The 25,054-nt window shown below is 45.8% G+C and overlaps 1 protein-coding gene across 1 annotated transcript in view; it reads left to right on the forward strand.

Annotated features, from left to right (window-relative positions):
- Window positions 1–25,054, forward strand: part of LOC139396219 (DNA annealing helicase and endonuclease ZRANB3-like) — a gene marked incomplete at its 3' end in the record, with an annotated part of 43,274 nt that overhangs the window by 12,916 nt on the left and 5,304 nt on the right. The window contains exons 7-14 of the mRNA XM_071143357.1: window positions 998–1,083; window positions 1,349–1,520; window positions 7,889–8,023; window positions 10,032–10,151; window positions 17,100–17,219; window positions 18,974–19,153; window positions 21,119–21,292; window positions 23,464–23,992. Coding sequence (XP_070999458.1) covers window positions 998–1,083; window positions 1,349–1,520; window positions 7,889–8,023; window positions 10,032–10,151; window positions 17,100–17,219; window positions 18,974–19,153; window positions 21,119–21,292; window positions 23,464–23,992 — 1,516 coding nt within the window. The remainder of the gene's footprint in view (window positions 1–997; window positions 1,084–1,348; window positions 1,521–7,888; window positions 8,024–10,031; window positions 10,152–17,099; window positions 17,220–18,973; window positions 19,154–21,118; window positions 21,293–23,463; window positions 23,993–25,054) is intronic.

The raw sequence follows: 25,054 nt of genomic DNA on the forward strand, positions 1-25,054 counted from the left end.
GTCCGAACACACGCCATCCCCCGATCACACATTTCTGTCCTATTCTGACATTTGAACCAGCTTGGCCCGCTGGGATCCTATCATTCCTTCAGTACTTCACAGACCATCTGCATTGAACCTGTCTGTACCTAGAGGAAGCATGAAGGGCTGGTTGAGTACAGATGGTCTGGGATTTCAAGGCTCTAGAAACCATTGCAGCTCTGTTCTTTCTGTAGTATTTATAACTTTAAAATGACACACACACACACACACACACACCAACCACAGAGCCCGTGCCAGAGAACCAGCATCCCTCCCTCCCTTCCACCCACACGTTACTATTGTTCACGACACCAAACCTTCCATTTCCCCGTGTAACAGCAGAGTATTCTTGGCTCCACTGTGCTGCTACAGTGCTTTGATGAGGACATTCACAGTGGCTGTAGTTATTCACATGGCTGCTGCCTGAAAAGCTCCATTTGAATAATTGTCCATTATTATCATCATGGTAGAAATGTTCCGTTTAGTGCCTTGAAGAGTGATCATGGTTAGAATGGAGGGGGCTGAACACATCTGCCACACCTCTCTCACACACACACACACACACACACACACACACCTCTCTCACTCACACACACACACACACACACACACACACACACACACCTCTCTCACACACACACACACACACACACACACACACACACACACACACATACACACACCTCTCTCACTCACACACACACACACACACACACACACACCTCTCACTCACTCACACACACACACATACACCTCTCACTCTCACACACTCACACACACACACACACACACACACACACACACACACTCATACACACCTCTCTCACTCACTCACTCACACACACACACACAAATACACACACCTCTCTCACTCACACACACACACACACACACACACATACACACACCTCTCTCACTCACACACACACACCTCTCTCTCACTCACACACACATTATATTTATTATGTTTCCACAGCTCTTTATGCAGATAGAGGCTCTCTATCCTAGGATGTTTGGAACGTGGAGTGACTACGCCAAACAATACTGTAACGCCCACTACAGGTAACGCCCTACACACACACACACACACACACACATACAAACACACACACACACACACATGCAAACACACACATACAAACACACACACACACACACACATACAAACACACACACAGTAATAATGACCATTGGCATTGTGAAAATGCTACATCTCCCACTTTCCTCCCAAAATGACAAACAGCAGTGTGTACATACTGGGCAGTCGCATAATGACACTGCAGCAGACAGACACACTGACCCAAACCCTGGTGTCTGTCCCTCTCAGGTTCTTTGGTAACAGGAGACAGTGGGACTGTCGTGGTGCCTCTCATCTTGAGGAACTCCACCAGCGTCTCAGTGAGATCATGATCCGGAGGCTGAAGGCACAGGTCCTCCCCCAGCTACCCCCCAAAATACGCCAGCGCATCCCCTTCGACCTGCCCAAAGACGCTGCCAAGGTAACGGACAGACAGACGGGCAGACAGATCGAAACACACATACACGCTGACAAACGGCTGGACGGACGGACCCCTCTAGACAGAAGGGAGACGGGGTGCTAAATATTCTGAAAATATCCCCTCATTATCATATCTCTCTCTCTCACACTCCCCCACCCTCCCTCTCTTGCTCTCCCATCCTGTTGCTCGGCAATAGTATCCAATTTACACTAGTTATCATTTTATCTCCCATTGCCATATGGTTTTTATTTCAGTCTTGCCCTTTTCCATTCATAAGTAAAGTAGCCTTTCATACTGATCAGCACTCGCTGTCTGTTCTATAAAACTGAATGCATATTCAAACAGTAGCCAGTTCATTTCTATTTCATTGAACTTTATTTCCATCATATCTGTATTTTGTGGGCTCTTTTATCCACGATGAGCTCTGTGGACAGTATACTCAGCTCTCTACCCTGTGAGCTCTATACCGCTCTACCCTGTGAGCTCTCTACCCTGTGAGCTCTATACCTCTCTACCCTGTGAGCTCTATACCTCTCTACCCTGTGAGCTCTATACCCTGTGAGCTCTATACCGCTCTACCCTGTGAGCTCTATACCGCTCTACCCTGTGAGCTCTATACCCTGTGAGCTCTATACCTCTCTACCCTGTGAGCTCTCTACCCTGTGAGCTCTATACCTCTCTACCTTGTGAGCTCTATACCGCTCTACCCTGTGAGCTCTCTACCCTGTGAGCTCTATACCGCTCTACCCTGTGAGCTCTATACCTCTCTACCCTGTGAGCTCTCTACCCTGTGAGCTCTATACCGCTCTACCCTGTGAGCTCTCTACCCTGTGAGCTCTATACCGCTCTACCCTGTGAGCTCTATACCTCTCTACCCTGTGAGCTCTATACCCTGTGAGCTCTCTACCCTGTGAGCTCTATACCTCTCTACCCTGTGAGCTCTCTACCTCTCTACCCTGTGAGCTCTCTACCCTGTGAACTCTATACCTCTCTACCCTGTGAGCTCTCTACCCTGTGAGCTCTATACCTCTCTACCCTGTGAGCTCTCTACCCTGTGAACTCTATACCTCTCTACCCTGTGAGCTCTCTACCCTGTGAGCTCTATACCTCTCTACCCTGTGAGCTCTCTACCCTGTGAGCTCTATACCTCTCTACCCTGTGAGCTCTATACCGCTCTACCCTGTGAGCTCTCTACCCTGTGAGCTCTATACCGCTCTACCCTGTGAGCTCTATACTGCTCTACCCTGTGAGCTCTCTACCCTGTGAGCTCTATACCGCTCTACCCTGTGAGCTCTATACCTCTCTACCCTGTGAGCTCTATACCCTGTGAGCTCTCTACCCTGTGAGCTCTATACCTCTCTACCCTGTGAGCTCTCTACCCTGTGAACTCTATACCTCTCTACCCTGTGAGCTCTCTACCCTGTGAGCTCTATACCTCTCTACCCTGTGAGCTCTCTACCCTGTGAACTCTATACCTCTCTACCCTGTGAGCTCTCTACCCTGTGAGCTCTATACCTCTCTACCCTGTGAGCTCTCTACCCTGTGAGCTCTATACCTCTCTACCCTGTGAGCTCTATACCGCTCTACCCTGTGAGCTCTCTACCCTGTGAGCTCTATACCGCTCTACCCTGTGAGCTCTATACCGCTCTACCCTGTGAGCTCTCTACCCTGTGAGCTTTATACCTCTCTACCCTGTGAGCTCTCTACCCTGTGAGCTCTATACCTCAAATCAAATTGATTTATAAAGCCCTTCTTACATCAGCTGATATCTCAAAGCGCTGTACAGAAACCCAGCCTAAAACCCCAAACAGCAAGCAATGCAGGTGTAGAAGCACGGTGGCTAGGAAAAACTCCCTAGAAAGGCCAAAACTTAGGAAGAAACCTAGAGAGGAACCAGGCTATGAGGGGTGGCCAGTCCTCTTCTGGCTGTGCCGGGTGGAGATTATAACAGAACATGGCCAAGATGTTCAAAGGTTTATAGATGACCAGCAGGGTCAAATAATAATAATCACAGTAGTTGTCGAGGGTGCAACAAGTCAGCACCTCAGGAGTAAATGTCAGTTGGCTTTTCATAGCCGATCATTAAGAGTATCTCTACCGCTCCTGCTGTCTCTAGAGAGTTGAAAACAGCAGGTCTGGGACAGGTAGCACGTCCGGTGAACAGGTCAGGGTTCCATAGCCGCAGGAAGAACAGTTGAAACTGGAGCAGCAGCACGGCCAGGTGGACTGGGGACAGCAAGGAGTCATCAGGCCAGGTAGTCCTGAGGCATGGTCCTAGGGCTCAGGTCCTCCGAAAGAGAGAGAATTAGAGAGAGCATACTTAAATTCACACAGGACACCGGATAAGACAGGAGAAGTACTCCAGATATAACAGACTGACCCTAGCCTCCCGACACAAACTACTGCAGCATAAATACTGGAGGCTGAGACAGGAGGGGTCGGGAGACACTGTGGCCCCATCCCATATACCTCTGTACCCTGTGAGCTCTATATCTCGTGAGCTCTAAACTCTTGTGATCTCTATATCCTGTGAGCTCTATACTCTGAGCTGTATAAACTAAGTGTGAACTCCATAATCTCTGAACTAGCTCTCTAGTCTAGTGTGTAAACTCTGTGATCTCTATATCCTGTAAGCTCTATACTCTGAGCTGTATAAACTAAGTGTGAACTCCATAATCTCTGAACTAGCTCTCTAGTCTAGTGTGTAAACTCTGTGAGCTCTATACCCTGTAAGCTCTATAGCTCTCTACCCTGTAAGCTCTAAAGCTCTCTACCCTGTGAGCTCTAAACTCTGTGTGCTCTATAAACTCAGTGTGAACTCCATAATCTCTTAATTAGCCTCTGTGAGCTCTCTAGTAGTGTGTAAACTACTCTGTAAGCTTCACTCTCCGCTAGCCTCTGTGTGAGCTCTCTAGTGTGTAAGCTACTCTGTAAGCTTCACTCTCCGCTAGCCTCTGTGTGAGCTCTCTAGTGTGTAAACGTTACTCTGTGAGCTCTAAACTCTGTGCGCTCCGCTACGCTCCTCTCCTCTCTGTATAAGGCTGAAGTAATGAGGTAGAACTCATCCTCTGTTACCTCTGTCAGCCAGAGGAATGCATGGCTCACACATTCCTTCTTTTCTCTCTCTCTATGATCTCTCTCTCTCTCTCTTTCTCTGTCTCTCTCTCTCTCTCTCTCTCTCTCTCTCTCTCTCTCTCTCTGTGATCTCTCTCTTTCTCTGGGATCTCTCTCTGTGTGATCTCTCTCTCTCTCTCTGATTCACTCTGATCTCTCTCTATGATTTCTCTCGGGCTCTGGGATCTCTCTCTCTGATCTCTCTCTCTCTCTGATTCTCTCTCTTTCTCTGTCTCTCTCTCTCTCTCTCTTTCTCTGTCTCTCTCTCTCTCTCTCTCTCTCTCTCTCTCTCTCTCTCTTTCTCTGTCTCTCTCTCTCTCTCTCTCTCTCTCTCTCTCTCTCTCTCTCTCGCAGTACAAAGAGACCTCACCTGCTGCTGCACTCAAATCACATGCTGTCAACACACACACACACACACACACACACACACACACTCCTCAGCCTACGCTCTCCACTGGCTGGCTAATTTAAGGACTGTATGTATGCAGTCAGTGTGAATGAAATAATTAATTTATGCATGTATGGTGCATTCAGAAAGTATTCAGACCCCATGACTTTTTCCACATGTTGTTACGTTACAGCCTCATCGATGACATTTAAATAAAGGTGAAATTTAAAAAAAAAATACATTCAAAAAATACATTCAAAAAATACTTGCAAATGGGTTTCGGATCTGTACAATTCAGATGTATCTGTTGTCTTCTCAGAGCTGCTTCCTACTGCCTTTCTACAGTAATACCCCTAACTCCCCTAAATACTCCTTCCTACTGCCTTTCTACAGTAATACCCCTAACTCCCCTAAATACTCCTCTGTACTGCCTTTCTACAGTAATACCCCTAACTCCCCTAAATACTCCTTCCTACTGCCTTTCTACAGTAATACCCCTAACTCCCCTAAATACTCCTCTGTACTGCCTTTCTACAGTAATACCCCTAACTCCCCTAAATACTCCTCTGTACTGCCTTTCTACAGTAATACCCCTAACTCCCCTAAATACTCCTTCGTACTGCCTTTCTACAGTAATACCCCTAACTCCCCTAAATACTCCTCTGTACTGCCTTTCTACAGTAATACCCCTAACTCCCCTAAATACTCCTCTGTACTGCCTTTCTACAGTAATACCCCTAACTCCCCTAAATACTCCTTCGTACTGCCTTTCTACAGTAATACCCCTAACTCCCCTAAATACTCCTTCGTACTGCCTTTCTACAGTAATACCCCTAACTCCCCTAAATACTCCTTCGTACTTCCTTTCTACAGTAATACCCCTAACTCCCCTAAATACTCCTTCGTACTGCCTTTCTACAGTAATACCCCTAACTTCCCTAAATACTCTTTCGTACTGCCTTTCTACAGTAATACCCCTAACTCCCCTAAATACTCCTCTGTACTGCCTTTCTACAGTAATACCCCTAACTCCCCTAAATACTCCTCTGTACTGCCTTTCTACAGTAATACCCCTAACTCTCCTAAATACTCCTTCCTACTGCCTTTCTACAGTAATACCCCTAACTCCCCTAAATACTCCTCTGTACTGCCTTTCTACAGTAATACCCCTAACTCCCCTAAATACTCTTTCGTACTGCCTTTCTACAGTAATACCCCTAACTCCCCTAAATACTCCTCTGTACTGCCTTTCTACAGTAATACCCCTAACTCCCCTAAATACTCCTTCATACTTCCTTTCTACAGTAATACCCCTAACTCTCCTAAATACTCCTCTGTACTGCCTTTCTACAGGAGGAATACCCCTAACTCTCCTAAATACTCCTTCCTACTGCCTTTCTACAGTAATACCCCTAACTCCCCTAAATACTCTTTCGTACTGCCTTTCTACAGTAATACCCCTAACTCCCCTAAATACTCCTCTGTACTGCCTTTCTACAGTAATACCCCTAACTCCCCTAAATACTCCTTCATACTTCCTTTCTACAGTAATACCCCTAACTCTCCTAAATACTCCTCTGTACTGCCTTTCTACAGGAGGAATACCCCTAACTCTCCTAAATACTCCTTCCTACTGCCTTTCTACAGTAATACCCCTAACTCCCCTAAATACTCCTTCCTACTGCCTTCCTACAGTAATACCCCTAACTCCCCTAAATACTCCTTCGTACTTCCTTTCTACAGTAATACCCCTAACTCCCCTAAATACTCCTTCGTACTGCCTTTCTACAGTAATACCCCTAACTTCCCTAAATACTCTTTCGTACTGCCTTTCTACAGTAATACCCCTAACTCCCCTAAATACTCCTTCCTACTGCCTTTCTACAGTAATACCCCTAACTCCCCTAAATACTCCTTCGTACGGCCTTTCTACAGTAATACCCCTAAATACTCCTTCATACTGCCGTTGTACAGTAACTCCCCTAAATACTTCTTCACACAGCCTTTCTACAGTAATACCCCTAAATACTCCTTCATACTGCCGTTGTACAGTAACTCCCCTAAATACTCCTTCATACTGCCTTTCTACAGTAACTCCCCTAAATACTCCTTCATACTGGCGTTGTACAGTAACTCCCCTAAATACTCCTTCATACTGCCGTTGTACAGTAACTCCCCTAAATACTCCTTCATACTGCCGTTTTACAGTAACTCCCCTAAATACTCCTTCATACTGCCGTTGTACAGTAACTCCCCTAAATACTCCTTCATACTGCCGTTGTACAGTAACTCCCCTAAATACTCCTTCATACTGCCGTTGTACAGTAACTCCCCTAAATACTCCTTCATACTGCCGTTATACAGTAACTCCCCTAAATACTCCTTCATACTGCCGTTATACAGTAACTCCCCTAAATACTCCTTCATACTGCCGTTATACAGTAACTCCCCTTGTACAGTAACTCCCCTAAATACTCATTGAATTTCACCTTGAAGAACAGACTGTGTGTGATTTATTGTATTGGGCTAGTGTGTTCTCCATCTTCAACATCCCCTTGTCACAATCCAGCTATAATTGGGCTAGCCCATGTGACCTACCTATGCACTACTGACGTTAGGAGAGGGAGAGGAGAGGAGAGGAGAGGAGAGGAGAGGAGAGGAGAGGAGAGGAGAGGAGAGGAGAGGAGAGGAGGGGAGGGGAGGGGAGGGGAGAGGAGCAGCGTCTTTGGGAATTGTCTTGTCTTTCGTTTTCTCCCTCCTCCTTTCTCTCCCTGAAGGAGGAAAAGTAGGGTATCATCCACAGCAACATGTTCTGCCCTTATGTATGTGTGTGTGTGTGTGTGTGTGTGTGTGTGTGCGTGTGCAGGAGGCGAGCGGCAGCTTGGAGGAGTGGGAGCGCCTGATGAGGACCATGGGTTCGGGGGTCTCTGCCACGGACAACCCCTTCACTGAAGTCATGGGGCTCGTGACACGCATGTACAAACAGACCGCCATCGCTAAGGTACAGTGTATATACACACACAGGCACCTAACCCCCTCCTGGCCCAGCACTTCTGCACCGTTCTAGAAAAGGGTCGCTCTCGCTCTTTCTCTGTCTCTCGCTCTGTCTCACTCTCTTTCTCTCTCTCTCTCTCTCTCGCTCGCTCTCTCTCTCTCTCTCTTTGTGTCTCTCTTCGCTCTCCCCTCTCTCTCTCTCTCTCTCTCTCTCTCTCTCTCTCTCTCTCTCTGTGTCTCTCTCTCTCTCTCTCTCTCTCTCTCTCTCTCTCTCTCTCTCTCTGTGTCTCTCTCTCTCTGTGTCTCTCTCTCTCTCTCTCTCTCTCTCTCTCTCTCTGTGTCTCTCTCTCTCTGTGTCTCTCTCTCTCTCTCTCTCTCTCTCTCTCTGTGTCTCTCTCTCTCTGTGTCTCTCTCTCTCTCTCTCTCGGTAGAGAGGTTGTTTGTTGAAGGGCGATGTCAAAAGGTGAGAAGCATGTTTTTTTTCTTCTCCTCAGATGCAAGGCCCTCCCTCCCATAGGTTATTATGCTTCACATTACTCAGAGCGCATCGCCATGGGAACAGAGTGAAGGTCTGCCACCCCTTAGTGAAAGCATTCTGGCTGGCCATCATAACTCTGGACAGCCATAACTGTGGCCTTTCAATTTCTCTGTTTTTTTCGAAAGTAAACCTTTTCGACACAGCAGAACCGAACCCAAATATAGCGGAACCTTTCCAAGGCGTTACTTCTAATGTGGTTGCCATGGTAACGCCAACAGGCAAGAATGTCAGCCGTTAACATCCAGGTGACTTTAAGTGAAGGAAGCTGACTTGGTACGCAGGATACAAATGTTTTTCAACAGAAAACAGAAAACGAGCACAGATAGTACCTCCACCTGTTTCGCTCCGTTTTGGACCGTTTTACTTTTTGTTTGGTGTCTAACTGAACATGACCCAGGCTCCTCTGTAATAAGGATCCCGACACCAAGGTTAACAAAGCCTCAGACGGCCTCCGCCTGACGAACGTAATCAACGGAGGAATCCTTCCTCACCGGTTGGCTTGTTTCGCTCCGTCTTGTTTGCTGATTGGTTCCTCAGTTTCCCTTCCTCCGCTTGATTAAAGTTCACCGTTGCGTCGCTGTAGACGTGTCATCCTCCTGTCTCATTTCCTCGCCCTTTTGGTTGGCTGCCGCTACACACACACTGACAGAAAATAACTTTTTGGGGGGTGAGTGGATACACACACACACACACACACACACACACACACATCTCATGTCACTTCTGAAGCGTATGTGAATGCCTGGCGAGTGGACCATGGATGCATCCCAAATGGCACCCTATTCCCTACATGGTGCCCAACTTTTGACCAGAGCGCTATGGGCCTTGGTCAAAAGTAGTGCACTACATAGGGAATAGGGTGTCATGTTGGGACCGAGTTTGGCAGTGTGAAGGGGGACAGGGTTTTTATTTTTACCCCGTCTACCAGCAGCAGCAGATGCTCCCAATTACCCAGAGACCCTGCTGCCTCTGATGATGGACTTTAAAGAGAGATAACATATCACTGCTTCAGTGGACAGGAAGTTTGTGTTGCACTAATTAAACTTCTGCAGAGTTAAAAGCAACCCAGCAACCCAGTAATGAGAAGTTCCCATTAGCAGATGGAGGAGGGGGCTTCTAGCTAGACCTGCTTAGACCTACTTTCATTATCCTCCCTCTGAGAGGAAAGGCCTTCTGATAATTAACAGTCCAAGTCTCTAGGTGAGGGAGGAGAGACTGGTGAGAGAGGTCTGAAGTCCAGGAGGTGTGTGGCATGTGGACAGCAGGACAGGACTGTCGATTGGGGGGGGGGGGTTATCGTATATGTGGTCCTTCAAGACAAATATATGTGAAGTCTTGAGTATGTGTCTCATAGCAATTCATGATTCATTCCCTTCCTTCCTGTGGTTGATTTCCCCTGTATGGCCTTCGCATAGAGATGTATTCTAATATGTTGTTGTTGCATTTCTATTGGCCCCTCTGTGGTCTCCTCCTATAGGCCGGGGCAGTGAAAGACTACATAAAGATGCTGCTGGAGACTGAGAAGTTAAAGTTCCTGGTGTTCGCTCATCACCTGACCATGCTACAGGCATGTACCGAGGCTGTCATCGAAGCCAAGGTAACGGTTGTTCACTCATCACAACTAATGGACAGGCACACCTCTCCCACGGTTCAGCAGCCCCTCTGTCACAAATTCCCCACTAAGGGGCCGTCTCTGTCCCTCTCCCTGACACAGCACACAGATGTGCCCTCGGGCACTTTCTCAGACCTGTCAAACTATTATGGAGATTGTTCCATACCTGTCTTCAAATCCTAAACCACTTAAAGGTTGAGGAAGTTACTCTAGAAGCCAGCACATTCATTACTTACCAACACCTGCTGCAAATTCCACTAAAACTACATCACATATTGAAGTTGACATTTCTTGCGTCGTCTAACAACACTTTCATGAATCTAGGAAAGTTGTGTGGTTCAGAGTGCAGTATTTTTTTTGTTTCATTGTGAAACATGTTTGCTAGCTAAGGGCTTTGAAGAAAATAAGATTTCAACTAATAGGGAAAAGTATCTAAAAAAGTAACTATACTGAACAAAAATATAAAGCAACATGCAACAATTTCAAATATTTGACTGAGTTCCAGTTCACATAAAGAAAACGGTAATGTAAATAAATACATGAGGCCCTGATCTATGGATTTCACATGACTGGGAATACAGATATGTATCTGTTGGTCACAGATACCTTTAAAAAGAAAAGGTAGGGGTGTGGATTAGAAAACCAGTCAGTATCTGGTGTGAACACCATTTGCCCCATGCAGCACGACACATCTCCTTCACATAGAGTTGATCAGGTTGTTGATTGTGGCCTGAGGAATGTTGATCCACTCCTCGTCAATGACTGTGCGAAGTTGCTGGATATTGGCGGGAACTGGGAACACGCTGTCGTACACGTCGATCCAGAGCATCCCAAACATGCTCAATGGGTGACACGTCTGGTGAGTATGCAGGCCATGGAAGAACTGGGATATAAGATGCCTGATGAAGACCTAAGTGTCAAAACGCTGTTGTAAATAAATATCACCTGGGAGCCTGAGCAGCAGTCTAAATCAATATCACCTAGGAGCCTGAGCAGCAGTCTAAATCAATATCACCTGGGAGCCTGAGCAGCAGTCTAAATCAATATCACCTGGGAGCCTGAGCAGCAGTCTAAATCAATATCACCTGGGAGCCTGAGCAGCAGTCTAAATCAATATCACCTGGGAGCCTGAGCAGCAGTCTAAATAAATATCACCTGGGAGCCTGAGCAGCAGTCTAAATCAATATCACCTGGGAGCCTGAGCAGCAGTCTAAATCAATATCACCTGGGAGCCTGAGCAGCAGTCTAAATCAATATCACCTGGGAGCCTGAGCAGCAGTCTAAATCAATATCACCTGGGAGCCTGAGCAGCAGTCTAAATAAATATCACCTGGGAGCCTGAGCAGCAGTCTAAATCAATATCACCTGGGAGCCTGAGCAGCAGTCTAGATCAATATCACCTGGGAGCCTGAGCAGCAGTCTAAATCAATATCACCTGGGAGCCTGAGCAGCAGTCTAAATCAATATCACCTGGGAGCCTGAGCAGCAGTCTAAATCAATATCACCTGGGAGCCTGAGCAGCAGTCTAAATCAATATCACCTGGGAGCCTGAGCAGCAGTCTAAATCAATATCACCTGGGAGCCTGAGCAGCAGTCTAAATCAATATCACCTGGGAGCCTGAGCAGCAGTCTAGATCAATATCACCTGGGAGCCTGAGCAGCAGTCTAAATCAATATCACCTGGGAGCCTGAGCAGCAGTCTAAATCAATATCACCTGGGAGCCTGAGCAGCAGTCTAAATCAATATCACCTGGGAGCCTGAGCAGCAGTCTAAATCAATATCACCTGGGAGCCTGAGCAGCAGTCTAAATCAATATCACCTGGGAGCCTGAGCAGCAGTCTAAATCAATATCACCTGGGAGCCTGAGCAGCAGTCTAAATCAATATCACCTGGGAGCCTGAGCAGCAGTCTAAATCAATATCACCTGGGAGCCTGAGCAGCAGTCTAAATCAATATCACCTGGGAGCCTGAGCAGCAGTCTAAATCAATATCACCTGGGAGCCTGAGCAGCAGTCTAGATCAATATCACCTGGGAGCCTGAGCAGCAGTCTAAATCAATATCACCTGGGAGCCTGAGCAGCAGTCTAGATCAATATCACCTGGGAGCCTGAGCAACAGTGTGCAGCGTTTTCCTTTCTGTTGTCCAGGAGTTTGTCTTCACCTCCAGCAGCTACAGAAAGTACCTGGATGTTCTTCAGCTTTTGTACATGGAAGAACTGGGACATTTTCAGAATCCAGGAGTCGTGTCCAGATCCTTGTGACGTGGGGCTGTGCATTTATCCTGCTGAAACATGAGGTGATGGCGGCAGATGAATGACACGACAATGGGCCTCAGGATCTCCTCACGGTATCTCTGTGCATTCAAATTGCCATCGATAAAATGCAATTGTGTTTGTTGACCGTAGCTTATGCCTGCCCGTACCATTCACAACATTGACATCAGCAAACTGCTCGCGAACATGACGCCATACGCGTGGTCTGCAGTTGTTGGACGTACTGCCAAATTCTCTAAAACGACGTTGGTAAAAACAAAACCATATTATGGCAAGAACAGCTCAAATAAGCAAAGAGAAACGACAGTCCATCATTACTTTAATTAAGACATGAAGGTCAGTCAATACGGAACATTTCAATAACTTTTAAAGTTTCTTCAAGTGCAGTCGCAGAAACCATCAAGCGCTATGATGAAACTGGCTCTCATCAGGACCGCTACAGGAAAGGAAGACCCAGAGTTACCTCTGCTGCAGAGGATAAGTTCATTAGTTACCAGCCTCAGAAATTGTAGCCCAAATAAATTCTTCACAGAGTTAAAGTAACAGACACATCTCAACATCAACTGTTCAGAGGAGACTGTGTGAATCAGGCCTTCATGGTTCAATTGCTGCAAAGAAACCACTACTAAAGGACACCAATAAGAAGAAGAGACTTGCTTGGGCCAAGAAACAATGGAAGCAATGGACATTAGTGTATATCAAATCCTTTCTGGGTGGGGAGGGGCAAACTTAAAACTCTCTGTTATTGGCAGAGAGGTTTGGAACTCGCTTTGTTATTGGTCGATTAACCAATTTGCCGCCTGGTATGTCCCCAGCCGAAACACCTGCCCATGCAAACTGGTTGATTAGAGGATCCTGTGTATGTTGTATTTTCAACCAGCAACTATGTGGAAATAACACTTTTACAGTGTTAGTTTTATCAACTGTTGTACAATAAAATAAAACACAATAAAAATATACTTTTGACTGACTGCACTGGGCCTTTTATAAATCCACAGTTATTTCATTCGATTTTCAGTTGTACAGCAGCCCACCACTTTGTTTTGCCATAAAGCTGAGGGATTCGGCTGGAGAAATGTAACCTCGTGTTCCTACTGGACAGGCGTCACAAAACCCTGATGTTGTCGTCACAGCCCTGTAGGGACCATGATTCCCTGGCGTGGGGGTCATAGACTGTCACTGTTTGCACAACACCAGTGAGTTCCACCCTGTAGCTGCAGGTAACCTAGCGGTTCAGAGCATTGGGCCTGTAACCGAAAGGTTCCAAACCCTGAGCGGACTAGGTGACCAATCTGCCGATCTGCCCTTGAGCAAGGCACTTAACCCAAATTACTCCTGTAAGTCCCTCTGGGTAAGAGCGTCGGCTAAATGAATAAAATGTAGATGCCCTGTGTGTGTTTGGCTCTGAGTGCAGAACGGCAGATACATGTTAGTGTTGTGTACATGTGTGTTTTACCCTCAAGTCTATACATGTTAGTGTTGTGTACATGTGTGCTTTCCCCTCAAGTCTATACATGTTAGTGTTGTGTACATGTGTGTTTTCCCCTCAAGTCTATACATGTTAGTGTTGTGTACATGTGTGCTTTCCCCTCAAGTCTATACATGTTAGTGTTGTGTACATGTGTGCTTTCCCCTCAAGTCTATACATGTTAGTGTTGTGTACATGTGTGCTTTCCCCTCAAGTCTATCTATACATGTTAGTATTGTGTACATGTGTGCTTTCCCCTCAAGTCTATACATGTTAGTGTTGTGTACATGTGTGCTTTCCCCTCAAGTCTATACATGTTAGTATTGTGTACATGTGTGCTTTCCCCTCAAGTCTATACATGTTAGTGTTGTGTACATGCGTGTTTTCCCCTCAAGTCTATACATGTTAGTATTGTGTACATGTGTGCTTTCCCCTCAAGTCTATACATGTTAGTGTTGTGTACATGTGTGCTTTCCCCTCAAGTCTATACATGTTAGTATTGTGTACATGTGTGCTTTCCCCTCAAGTCTATACATGTTAGTGTTGTGTACATGTGTGCTTTCCCCTCAAGTCTATACATGTTAGTGTTGTGTACATGTGTGCTTTCCCCTCAAGTCTATACATGTTAGTATTGTGTACATGTGTGCTTTCCCCTCAAGTCTATACATGTTAGTGTTGTGTACATGTGTGCTTTCCCCTCAAGTCTATACATGTTAGTGTTGTGTACATGTGTGCTTTCCCCTCAAGTCTATACATGTTAGTGTTGTGTACATGTGTGCTTTCCCCTCAAGTCTATACATGTTAGTGTTGTGTACATGTGTGCTTTCCCCTCAAGTCTATACATGTTAGTGTTGTGTACATGTGTGCTTTCCCCTCAAGTCTATACATGTTAGTGTTGTGTACATGTGTGCTTTCCCCTCAAGTCTATACATGTTAGTGTTGTGTACATGTGTGCTTTCCCCTCAAGTCTATACATGTTAGTGTTGTGTACATGCGTGCTTTCCCCTCAAGTCTATACATGTTAGTGTTGTGTACATGTGTGCTTTCCCCTCAAGTCTATACATGTTAGTGTTGTGTACATGTGTGCTTTCCCCTCAAGTCTATACATGTTAGTGTTGTGTACATGTGTGCTTTCCCCTCAAGTCTATACATGTTAGTGTTGTGTACATGTGTGCTTTCCCCTCAAGTCTATACATGTTAGTGTTGTGTACATGTGTGCTTTCCCCTCAAGTCTATACATGTTAGTGTTGTGTACATGCGTGCTTTCCCCTCAAGTCTATACATGTTGAACCAGCCATTGGCAGTGATACCACTCACACTTGAAATGGCTTGTGTTTTCACTAGAACAGACTGTGTAGAAACTCAAAGGGAAGGGATCACTGTCGCTTCCTCTCTTTCCAACCAAGGAGAGAGGAGATTCAGCAACACTGAATGTGGAATTTATTTCATTACTTTTTTTATGAACCAATTACTTTTTAGCAATAAAGACGCTTTAAAATAAAAAAATGTATTCCATTGTTCTCCAAGTGTTGCTGAATCTCATCTCCAATTATGTTGAATCTCAAAACAGAAGTTTGTAAAATACACACACACACACACACTGTTTTTATTTTAAGCCAGTTTCACGCGTTTCTCAGCTCGATGGCAGTGATGTGAGAGGAAGAGTATAGGTGTCGTCTGCTGTTATCTGATACGTGATCAAGTGTGATCACATCTTCTAATTTGAGAAGTCTCCCACTCGCTGAAGCATCATCATCACCCATTAACAGGAAAAAGACTAAAATAAGGAGCTGCATGCTGCCGTGATGAACTACAGCTGTGAGAACGGGGAGAGAGACCGAGGTGGAGGTGGAGGGCGGGAGACACGACTAATCCAATCAAATGAAAATGAAATCAATGACATCACTGCGACAGGTGTATTAGAACACTAAATTGTTCTTCCTGTATATGGGTACTGTCTGTGTGGAGTGGAATTGACTAAATGTCAAATCAAATGTTATTGGTCACATACACGTGTTTATCAGATGTTATTGCTGGTGTAGAGAAATGCTTGTGCTTCTAGCTCCAACAGTGCTGTAATATCTAATAAGTAATATCTAACAATTACACAACATATACCCAATACACACACATCTAGTAAAGGAATGGAATTAAACATATACAAATATATGGACATGCAATGTGAGAGCGGTATAGAATAAGATATAGTATAGGATACAGTATATACATATGAGATGGGTATGCAAGATATGTAGACATTATTAAAGTAACTAGTGTTCTATTTATTAAAGTGGCCAGTGTTCTATTTATTAAAGTGACCAGTGTTCTATTTATTAAAGTGGCCAGTGTTCTATTTATTAAAGTGGCTAGTGTTCTATTTATTAAAGTGACTAGTGTTCTATTTATTAAAGTGGCCAGTGTTCTATTTATTAAAGTGGCCAGTGTTCTATTTATTAAAGTGGCCAGTGTTCTATTTATTAAAGGGACCAGTGTTCTATTTATTAAAGTGGCCAGTGTTCTATTTATTAAAGTGGCCAGTGATTTCAAGTCTATGTATATAGGCAGCAGCCTCTCAATGTTAGTGATGCTGTTTAACAGTCTGATGGCCTTGAGATAGAAGCTGTTTTTCAGTCTCTAGGTCCCAGCTTTGATGCACATGTACTGACCTCGCCTTCTGGATGATAGCAGGATGAACAGGCAGTGGCTCGGGTGGTTGTTGCCCTTGATGATCTTTTTGGTCTTCCTATGACATTGGGTGCTGTAGGTGTCCTGGAGGGCAGGTAGTTTGCCCCCCGGTGATGTGTTGGGCAGACCGTACCACCCTCTGGAGAGCTCTGTGGGCGGTGCGGTTGCCGTACCATACGGTGATACAGCCCGACAGGATGCTCTCGATTGTGCATCTGTAAAAGTTTGAGGGTTTTAGGTGACAAGCCACATTTTCTTCACCACACTGTCTGTGTGAGTGGACCATTTCAGTTTGTCAGTGACGTCGATGTATTAGTAAATGGTTGTTTTTCTATACAGCAATGCTATAGGATGTTGCTGTCGTTTTAGTGGTGGGTTCAGAGGTCAAGGTTTTAATCAGCGCTGACATTTACTTCTCTCCCTATCTCCTCTCTCTCTCAGGCCAGTTACATCCATATCATTGGCAGTGTCCCATCAGTAATGACCACGCTCTCCCCATCTCTCAGGCCAGTTACATCCGTATCGATGGCAGTGTTCCGTCCTCAGAGCGTATCCACTTGGTTCACCAGTTCCAGAATGACCCTGAGACGCGCGTGGCCGTCCTCAGCATACAGGCAGCTGGGCAGGTACTGCACGTACAGACCATAGAAACACTGATGATAGAATAGTAATTATATTTCTACAGTACATACCTTCTACTGGGCATATACATCCACCATGTGTCCTAATTCCAGTCCCAGTAACACTGTATACATCCACCATGTGTCCTAATTCCAGTCCCAGTAACACTGTACATCCACCACGTGTCCTAATTCCAGTCCCAGTAACACTGTATACATCCACCATGTGTCCTAATTCCAGTCCCAGTAACACTGTATACATCCACCATGTGTCCTAATTCCAGTCCCAGTAACACTGTATACATCCACCATGTGTCCTAATTCCAGTCCCAGTAACACTGTATACATCCACCATGTGTCCTAATTCCAGTCCCAGTAACACTGTATACATCCACCACTCACTACTGATCTCAACCCTCCTTCACCCCCCTCTTTACGCCCTCCACTTTCCCCCGGTACTGCCAACTGAACCAGGAGGTGTCTGTGTTTGAGGAGAGACAGTTACCTTCCTTCTCCCAGTCCTATTAGATAGTCAGCCAGAGTGCCTTGGGGAACTTTAACTTCAGCCGGGGCCAATTCATCAACTTTACTTTGTAAACTTGGAGACGCGCGGCACAACGAGAACAGGCCTTGTGACTGTTCACTGTTCACACGCCTCGCTCTGCCTGTTCCCGTACTGTTCACCCTCACTGCTCTGCCTGTTCCCGTACTGTTCATCCTCCTCGCTCTGCCTGTTCCCGTACTGTTCACCCTCACTTCTCTGCCTGTTCCCGTACTGTTCACCCGCCTCGCTCTGCCTGTTCCCGTACTGTTCACCCTCCTCGCTCTGCCTGTTCCCGTACTGGTCACCCTCACTGCTCTGCCTGTTCCCGTACTGTTCACCCTCCTCGCTCTGCCTGTTCCCGTACTGTTCACCCTCACTGCTCTGCCTGTTCCCGTACTGTTCACCCTCACTGCTCTGCCTGTTCCCGTACTGTTCACCCTTCTCGCTCTGCCTGTTCCCGTACTGTTCACCCTCACTGCTCTGCCTGTTCCCGTACTGTTCACCCTCACAGCTCTGCCTGTTCCCGTACTGTTCACCCTCCTCGCTCTGCCTGTTCCCGTACTGTTCATCCTCACTGCTCTGCCTGTTCCCGTACTGTTCATCCTCACTGCTCTGCCTGTTCCCGTACTGTTCACCCTCACTGCTCTGCCTGTTCCCGTACTGTTCATCCTCCTCGCTCTGCCTGTTCCCGTACTGTTCACCCTCCTCGCTCTGCCTGTTCCCGTACTGTTCACCCTCCTCGCTCTGCCTGTTCCCGTACTGTTCACCCTCCTCGCTCTGCCTGTTCCCGTACTGTTCACCCTCACTGCTCTGCCTGTTCCCGTACTGTTCACCCTCCTCGCTCTGCCTGTTCCCGTACTGTTCACACGCCTCGCTCTGCCTGTTCCCGTACTGTTCACCCTCACTGCTCTGCCTGTTCCCGTACTGTTCACCCTCCTCGCTCTGCCTGTTCCCGTACTGGTCACCCTCACTGCTCTGCCTGTTCCCGTACTGTTCACCCTCCTCGCTCTGCCTGTTCCCGTACTGTTCACCCTACTCGTTCTGCCTGTTCCCGTACTGTTCACCCTCCTCGCTCTGCCTGTTCCCGTACTGTTCACCCTCACTGCTCTGCCTGTTCCCGTACTGTTCACCCGCCTCGCTCTGCTTTCTCCGCCTGTCAGCTTCCGGTGAATTCTTCCCTTAAGTGAGTGTGTCCTGTGTGTTCTGTGGTGTCCAGGGCCTGACGTTCACAGCGGCCACTCACGTGGTGTTTGCTGAGCTGTACTGGAACCCTGGCCATGTGAAGCAGGCTGAGGACCGGGCGCACCGCATCGGACAGACCGCCTCCGTCCACGTGCACTACCTCATCGCCAAGGGAACCTTTGACACCGTCATGTGGAGCATGCTCAACAGGAAGGTGTGTGTGTGCGTGTGTTTCGTTTTAACTGGAAGGTAGGTACTTTTCATAGAAGTACCAGTCAAAAGTTGAAAGTTGACACACCTACGTATCCAAGGGTTTTTCTTTATTTTTACTATTTTCTACGTTGTAGAATAATAGTGGACATCAAAACTATGAAACAACACATGGAATCATGTAGTAGCCAAAAAAGTGTTAAACAAATCAATATCTATTTTAGATTCTTCAAAGTAGTCACCCATTTGCCTTGATGACAGCTTTGTACACTCTTGGCATTCTCTCAACCAGCTACATGAGGAATGCTTTTCCAACTGTCTTGAAGGAGTTCCCACATATGCTGAGCACTTGTTGGCTGCTTTTCCTTCACTCTGCGGTCCAACTCATCCCAAACCATCTCAATTGGGTTGAGGTCGGGTGATTGTGGAGGCCAGGTCATCTGATACAGTACTCCATCACTCTCCTTGGTCAAATAGCACTGTTGGGTCTTTGTCCTGTTGAAAAACAAATGATAGTCCCACTAAGCGCAAACCAGATGGGATGGCGTATCGCTGCAGAATGCTGTGGTATCCATGCTGGTTCAGTGTGCTTTGAATTCTAAATGCATCACTGACAGTATCACCATCACACCACCTCCTCCATGCTTCACCAGTCATGTTCATTGCTTGTGTTTCTTGGCCCAAGCAAATCTCTTCTTCTTATTGGTGTCCTTTAGTAGTGGTTTCTTTGCATCAATCTGACCATGAAGGCCTGATTCTGTCCGCTGAACAGTTGATGTTGAGATGTGTCTGTTAGTTGAACTCTGTGAAGCATTTATTTGGGCTGCAATCTGATGTGCAGTTATCTCTAATGAACTTATCCTCTGCAGCAGTCTTCCTTTCCTGTGGTGATCCTCTTGAGAGCCAGTTTCATCATAGCGCTTGATGGTTTTTGTGACTGTGCTTGAAGAAATATTCAATGTTCTTGAAATGTTCCCGTATTGACTGACCTTCATGTCTTAAAGTAATGACGCACTGTCATTTCTCTTTGCTTTTTTGGTCTGTTTTTGCCATAATATGGACTCTTCTGTATACCACCCCTACCATGTCACAACACAACTGATTGGCTCAAATGCATTAAGAAGGAAATAAAATCCACAAATGTAACTTTTAACAATGCACACCTGTTAATTGAAATGCACACCTGTTAATTGAAATGCATTCCAGGTGTCAACCTCATGAAGCTGGTTGAGAGAATGCCAAGAGTGTGCAACGCTGTGATCGAGGCGAAGGGTGGCTACTTTGAAGAATCTCAAGTCTAAAATATATTTTGATTTGTTTTTTGGTTACTACATGATTCCATATGTGTTATTTCATAGTTTTGATGTCTTCACTATTATTCTACAATATAGAAAATAGTACAAATACAGAAAAACCCTTGAATGAGTAGGTGTGTCCAAACTTTTGACTGGTACTGTAGATTTACTTAAAGGGACAGCACAAAGCCCAGAGACCACCTTGTCATTTTGACTGGAACACAGTGGGTTGAATGGCAGGTACACTCAATATATCTGTAATTCTATGGTACTAATATCCACTGCAGGACCACCGTTTCCAATGAACTGGATTTGAATCAATCAATCAATAAACATTTTTTTAAAGACCATTAAAGATGCATTACAGATGTATCAGAGTGAGGTTGTTGATCTTGGTGTTTATTTGTTGTTTACTGACCTTGTTGTTGTTAATTATGCTGCAAAGAACAGAGCAGTTTATGGTCACATTCATCTAGTGCACATTGTAGCAAAACAAGTGTTTCTTATTGGACAAGTCCTGATTGCGCCTCCCTGATTTAGTCCATTTTCTGCCATTAAGTGCTTAAAAGGAAAATGCTTCTTGAAAGTCCAAAACATTTTATTTTTGAGTGGAGTATCCCTGTACGTGTTGTTCTGATAGGAGACTGTGTGTGTGTGTGTGTTGTTGTTGACAGGAAACGGTAACGGGCAGTACTCTGAACGGTAAGAAGGAGTACTTAAAGGCAGAGTTGGGGGATAAGGACAAATGGGACTTCCTGAATTTCGCCGAGGCGTGGACACCAAGCGAGACGACCCTGGCAGCAGGAGGAGTGGTTGACAATGACAAAGATCCTGTGTTCTTTAACCATGTGAGTCACTGGTCTAGTGATCTGGGTTCTTTAACCATGTGAGGCACTGGTCTAGTGATCTGGGTTCTTTAACCATGTGAGGCACTGGTCTAGTGATCTGGGTTCTTTAACCATGTGAGGCACTGGTCTAGTGATCTGGGTTCTTTAACCATGTGAGGCACTGGTCTAGTGATCTGGGTTCTTTAACCATGTGAGTCACTGGTCTAGTGATCTGGGTTCTTTAACCATGTGAGGCACTGGTCTAGTGATCTGGGTTCTTTAACCATGTGAGGCACTGGTCTAGTGATCTGGGTTCTTTAACCATGTGAGGCACTGGTCTAGTGATCTGGGTTCTTTAACCATATGAGTCACTGGTCTAGTGATCTGGGTTCTTTAACCATGTGAGGCACTGGTCTAGTGATCTGGGTTCTTTAACCATGTGAGGCACTGGTCTAGTGATCTGGGTTCTTTAACCATGTGAGGCACTGGTCTAGTGATCTGGGTTCTTTAACCATGTGAGGCACTGGTCTAGTGATCTGGGTTCTTTAACCATGTGAGGCACTGGTCTAGTGATCTGGGTTCTTTAACCATGTGAGGCACTGGTCTAGTGATCTGGGTTCTTTAACCATGTGAGTCACTGGTCTAGTGATCTGGGTTCTTTAACCATGTGAGGCACTGGTCTAGTGATCTGGGTTCTTTAACCATGTGAGGCACTGGTCTAGTGATCTGGGTTCTTTAACCATGTGAGGCACTGGTCTAGTGATCTGGGTTCTTTAACCATGTGAGTCACTGGTCTAGTGATCTGGGTTCTTTAACCATGTGAGGCACTGGTCTAGTGATCTGGGTTCTTTAACCATGTGAGGCACTGGTCTAGTGATCTGGGTTCTTTAACCATGTGAGGCACTGGTCTAGTGATCTGGGTTCTTTAACCATGTGAGGTACTGGTCTAGTGATCTGGGTTCTTTAACCATGTGAGTCACTGGTCTAGTGATCTGGGTTCTTTAACCATGTGAGTCACTGGTCTAGTGATCTGGGTTCTTTAACCATGTGAGTCACTGGTCTAGTGATCTGGGTTCTTTAACCATGTGAGGCACTGGTCTAGTGATCTGGGTTCTTTAACCATGTGGGTCACTGGTCTAGTGATCTGGGTTCTTTAACGTGTGTGCAGATGGTGTTCTAACACTGGGAAGGTTTTGAATCCTAGCAATCATACTGCTACTGTATGCTTATGTCTGTCTAACAGTATAGACATGTAGGTGCATCATACATATTACTAAACGATAATGTATTATACATATTACTAAACGATAATGTAGTATACATATCACTAAACGATCATGTAGTATACATATTCTAAACGATCATGCATGATACATATTACTAAATTATAATGTATCACACATATTACTAAACAATAATGCATCAAATATATTACCAAACGATAATGTATCACACATATTACCAAACAATAATGCATCACACATATTACTAAACAATAATGCATCACACATATTACTAAACAACAATGCATCATACATATTACTAAACGATAATGCATCATACATATCACTAAAAGATAATGATTTATACATATTACTAAATGATAATGCACCACACATATTACTAAACGATAATGAACCACATATATTACTAAACGATAATGCACCATGCATATCACTAAACGATAATGCACCATATATATTACTAAACGATAATGTGCCACACATATCACTAAACGATAATGCATCATATATATTACTAAACGATAATGCGCCATACATATTACTAAACAATAATGCATCATATTATCTGGAAACCATCTTAAACTGATATTATTTATGAATATAATGTGTTAGTTCTCTCTCTTAAAAGAGGTCTAAAGGGACAAAATGAACTCTGACATGATACTGTTAGATCAGATGAATGACAGGCTTTACAACAGATCAGAAGGACGGGCTTTACAACCGATCAGATGAATGACAGGCTTTACAACAGATCAGATGAAGGACAGGCTTTACAACAGATCAGATGAATGACAGGCTTTACAACAGATCAGATGAAGGACAGGCTTTACAGCAGATCAGAAGGACAGACTTTACAACAGATCAGATGAAGGAAAGGCTTTACAACAGATCAGATGAATGACAGGCTTTACAACAGTCTCACCGTGACTCTATCCCTCCTCTCTGCAGTTTGAGAAGGACAAACAGCACGACATCCGTTCGTTCTTCTCTCCGGACGCGGGTAAAGAGAAGAAGAGGAAAAGAACAGAGGGTGAGGTTTGCCTTTCCCCCGTTACCCCCTCAGAGAAGGAGGGTTCTATAGATGTGGAGAACTCAGAGAGTGACAAGAAGAAAAACTACAACTCCCAAGATCCCCCTGACCTCCAGGACCTAGACTTCTCTCCCCTGGTGAAGAGGCTGCGGCTGCCCACCTCCACCCTCACCCCCAGCGCTACCCACAGCCCCAGGTCTCGTCTTGGGGGGAAAAGGAGGTCCCTCCATGGGGGGAGAGACACCAGCAGCAGCCCCCTGTCCTCTCTGTTTACCCCCCGTCGGCTCTCTGAGAAAGGGACCCCGAAACCAAGGTTGAGACCCAGACCAGGACCACCAGATCAGGGGAAGGGAGATCAGTGGAGCTGTGGGGCCTGTACTTACTCCAACAACATCCTGCTCCTTTACTGTGAGGTGTGTGAGTCCCCACTCCACAGGCCCAGCACTGGTGAGTACACACACACACACACACACACACACGTTGGCAGGCGTAACATACACCAAGTCAGAAATAGACCAGCGTGACAACGTGTCTCTGCTAGATGACAACGAGTAGAAGAGGACGCAACACACTGTTCACCTGACTGTCAAGTGAGAAACAGTCACAAGGCCTGTTCTCGGTGTGCCGCGCGTCTCCAAGTTTACAAAGTAAAGTTGATGAATTGGCCCCGGCTGAAGTTAAAGTTCCCCAAGGCACTCTGGCTGACTATCTAATAGGACTGGGAGAAGGAAGGTAACTGTCTCTCCTCAAACACAGACACCTCCTGGTTCAGTTGGCAGTACCGGGGGAAAGTGGAGGGCGTAAAGAGGGGGGTGAAGGAGGGTTGAGATCAGTCCTCAGTCTTTAAAGGATTACCTGTTCTTCCATCCATCAAGACCGAGCGGCACAGGGAATTCACACAGCAGCATCCCTCCTGTCTGTCTCTCAGTAATAATAACCCAGAATAACCCTGCTACCTGCCTGGGTTGTTGCTCTGTAATGCTGGGTTGCTGCTCTGTAAGGCTGGGTTGCTGCTCTGTAAGGCTGGGTTGTTGCTCTGTAAGGCTGGGTTGTTGCTCTGTAAGGCTGGGTTGCTGCTCTGTAAGGCTGGGTTGTTGCTCTGTAAGGCTGGGTTGTTGCTCTGTAAGGCTGGGTTGTTGCTCTGTAAGGCTGGGTTGTTGCTCTGTAAGGCTGGGTTGTTGCTCTGTAAGGCTGGGTTGTTGCTCTGTAAGGCTGGGTTGTTGCTCTGTAAGGCTGGGTTGCTGCTCTGTAAGGCTGGGTTGCTGCTCTTTGCCAAGATAATCCATCGACCTATCAAGAATGATCATCACACAGGTGCAGCTTGTGCTGCGGACAATAAAAGGTCACTCTTAAATGTGCTGTTTTGTCACACAACACAATGCCACAGATATTTTGAGGGAGTGCGCATTTGGCCTACTGACTGCAAGAATATCCACCAGAGCTGTTGCCAGAGAGTTGAATGTTCATTTCTCAACCAGAAGCCGGCTCCAACTACGTTTTAGAGAATTT

The sequence above is a fragment of the Oncorhynchus clarkii genome, unplaced genomic scaffold (assembly GCF_045791955.1).
Source record: "Oncorhynchus clarkii lewisi isolate Uvic-CL-2024 unplaced genomic scaffold, UVic_Ocla_1.0 unplaced_contig_8875_pilon_pilon, whole genome shotgun sequence".
NCBI classification, from domain to species: Eukaryota; Metazoa; Chordata; class Actinopteri; order Salmoniformes; family Salmonidae; genus Oncorhynchus; species Oncorhynchus clarkii.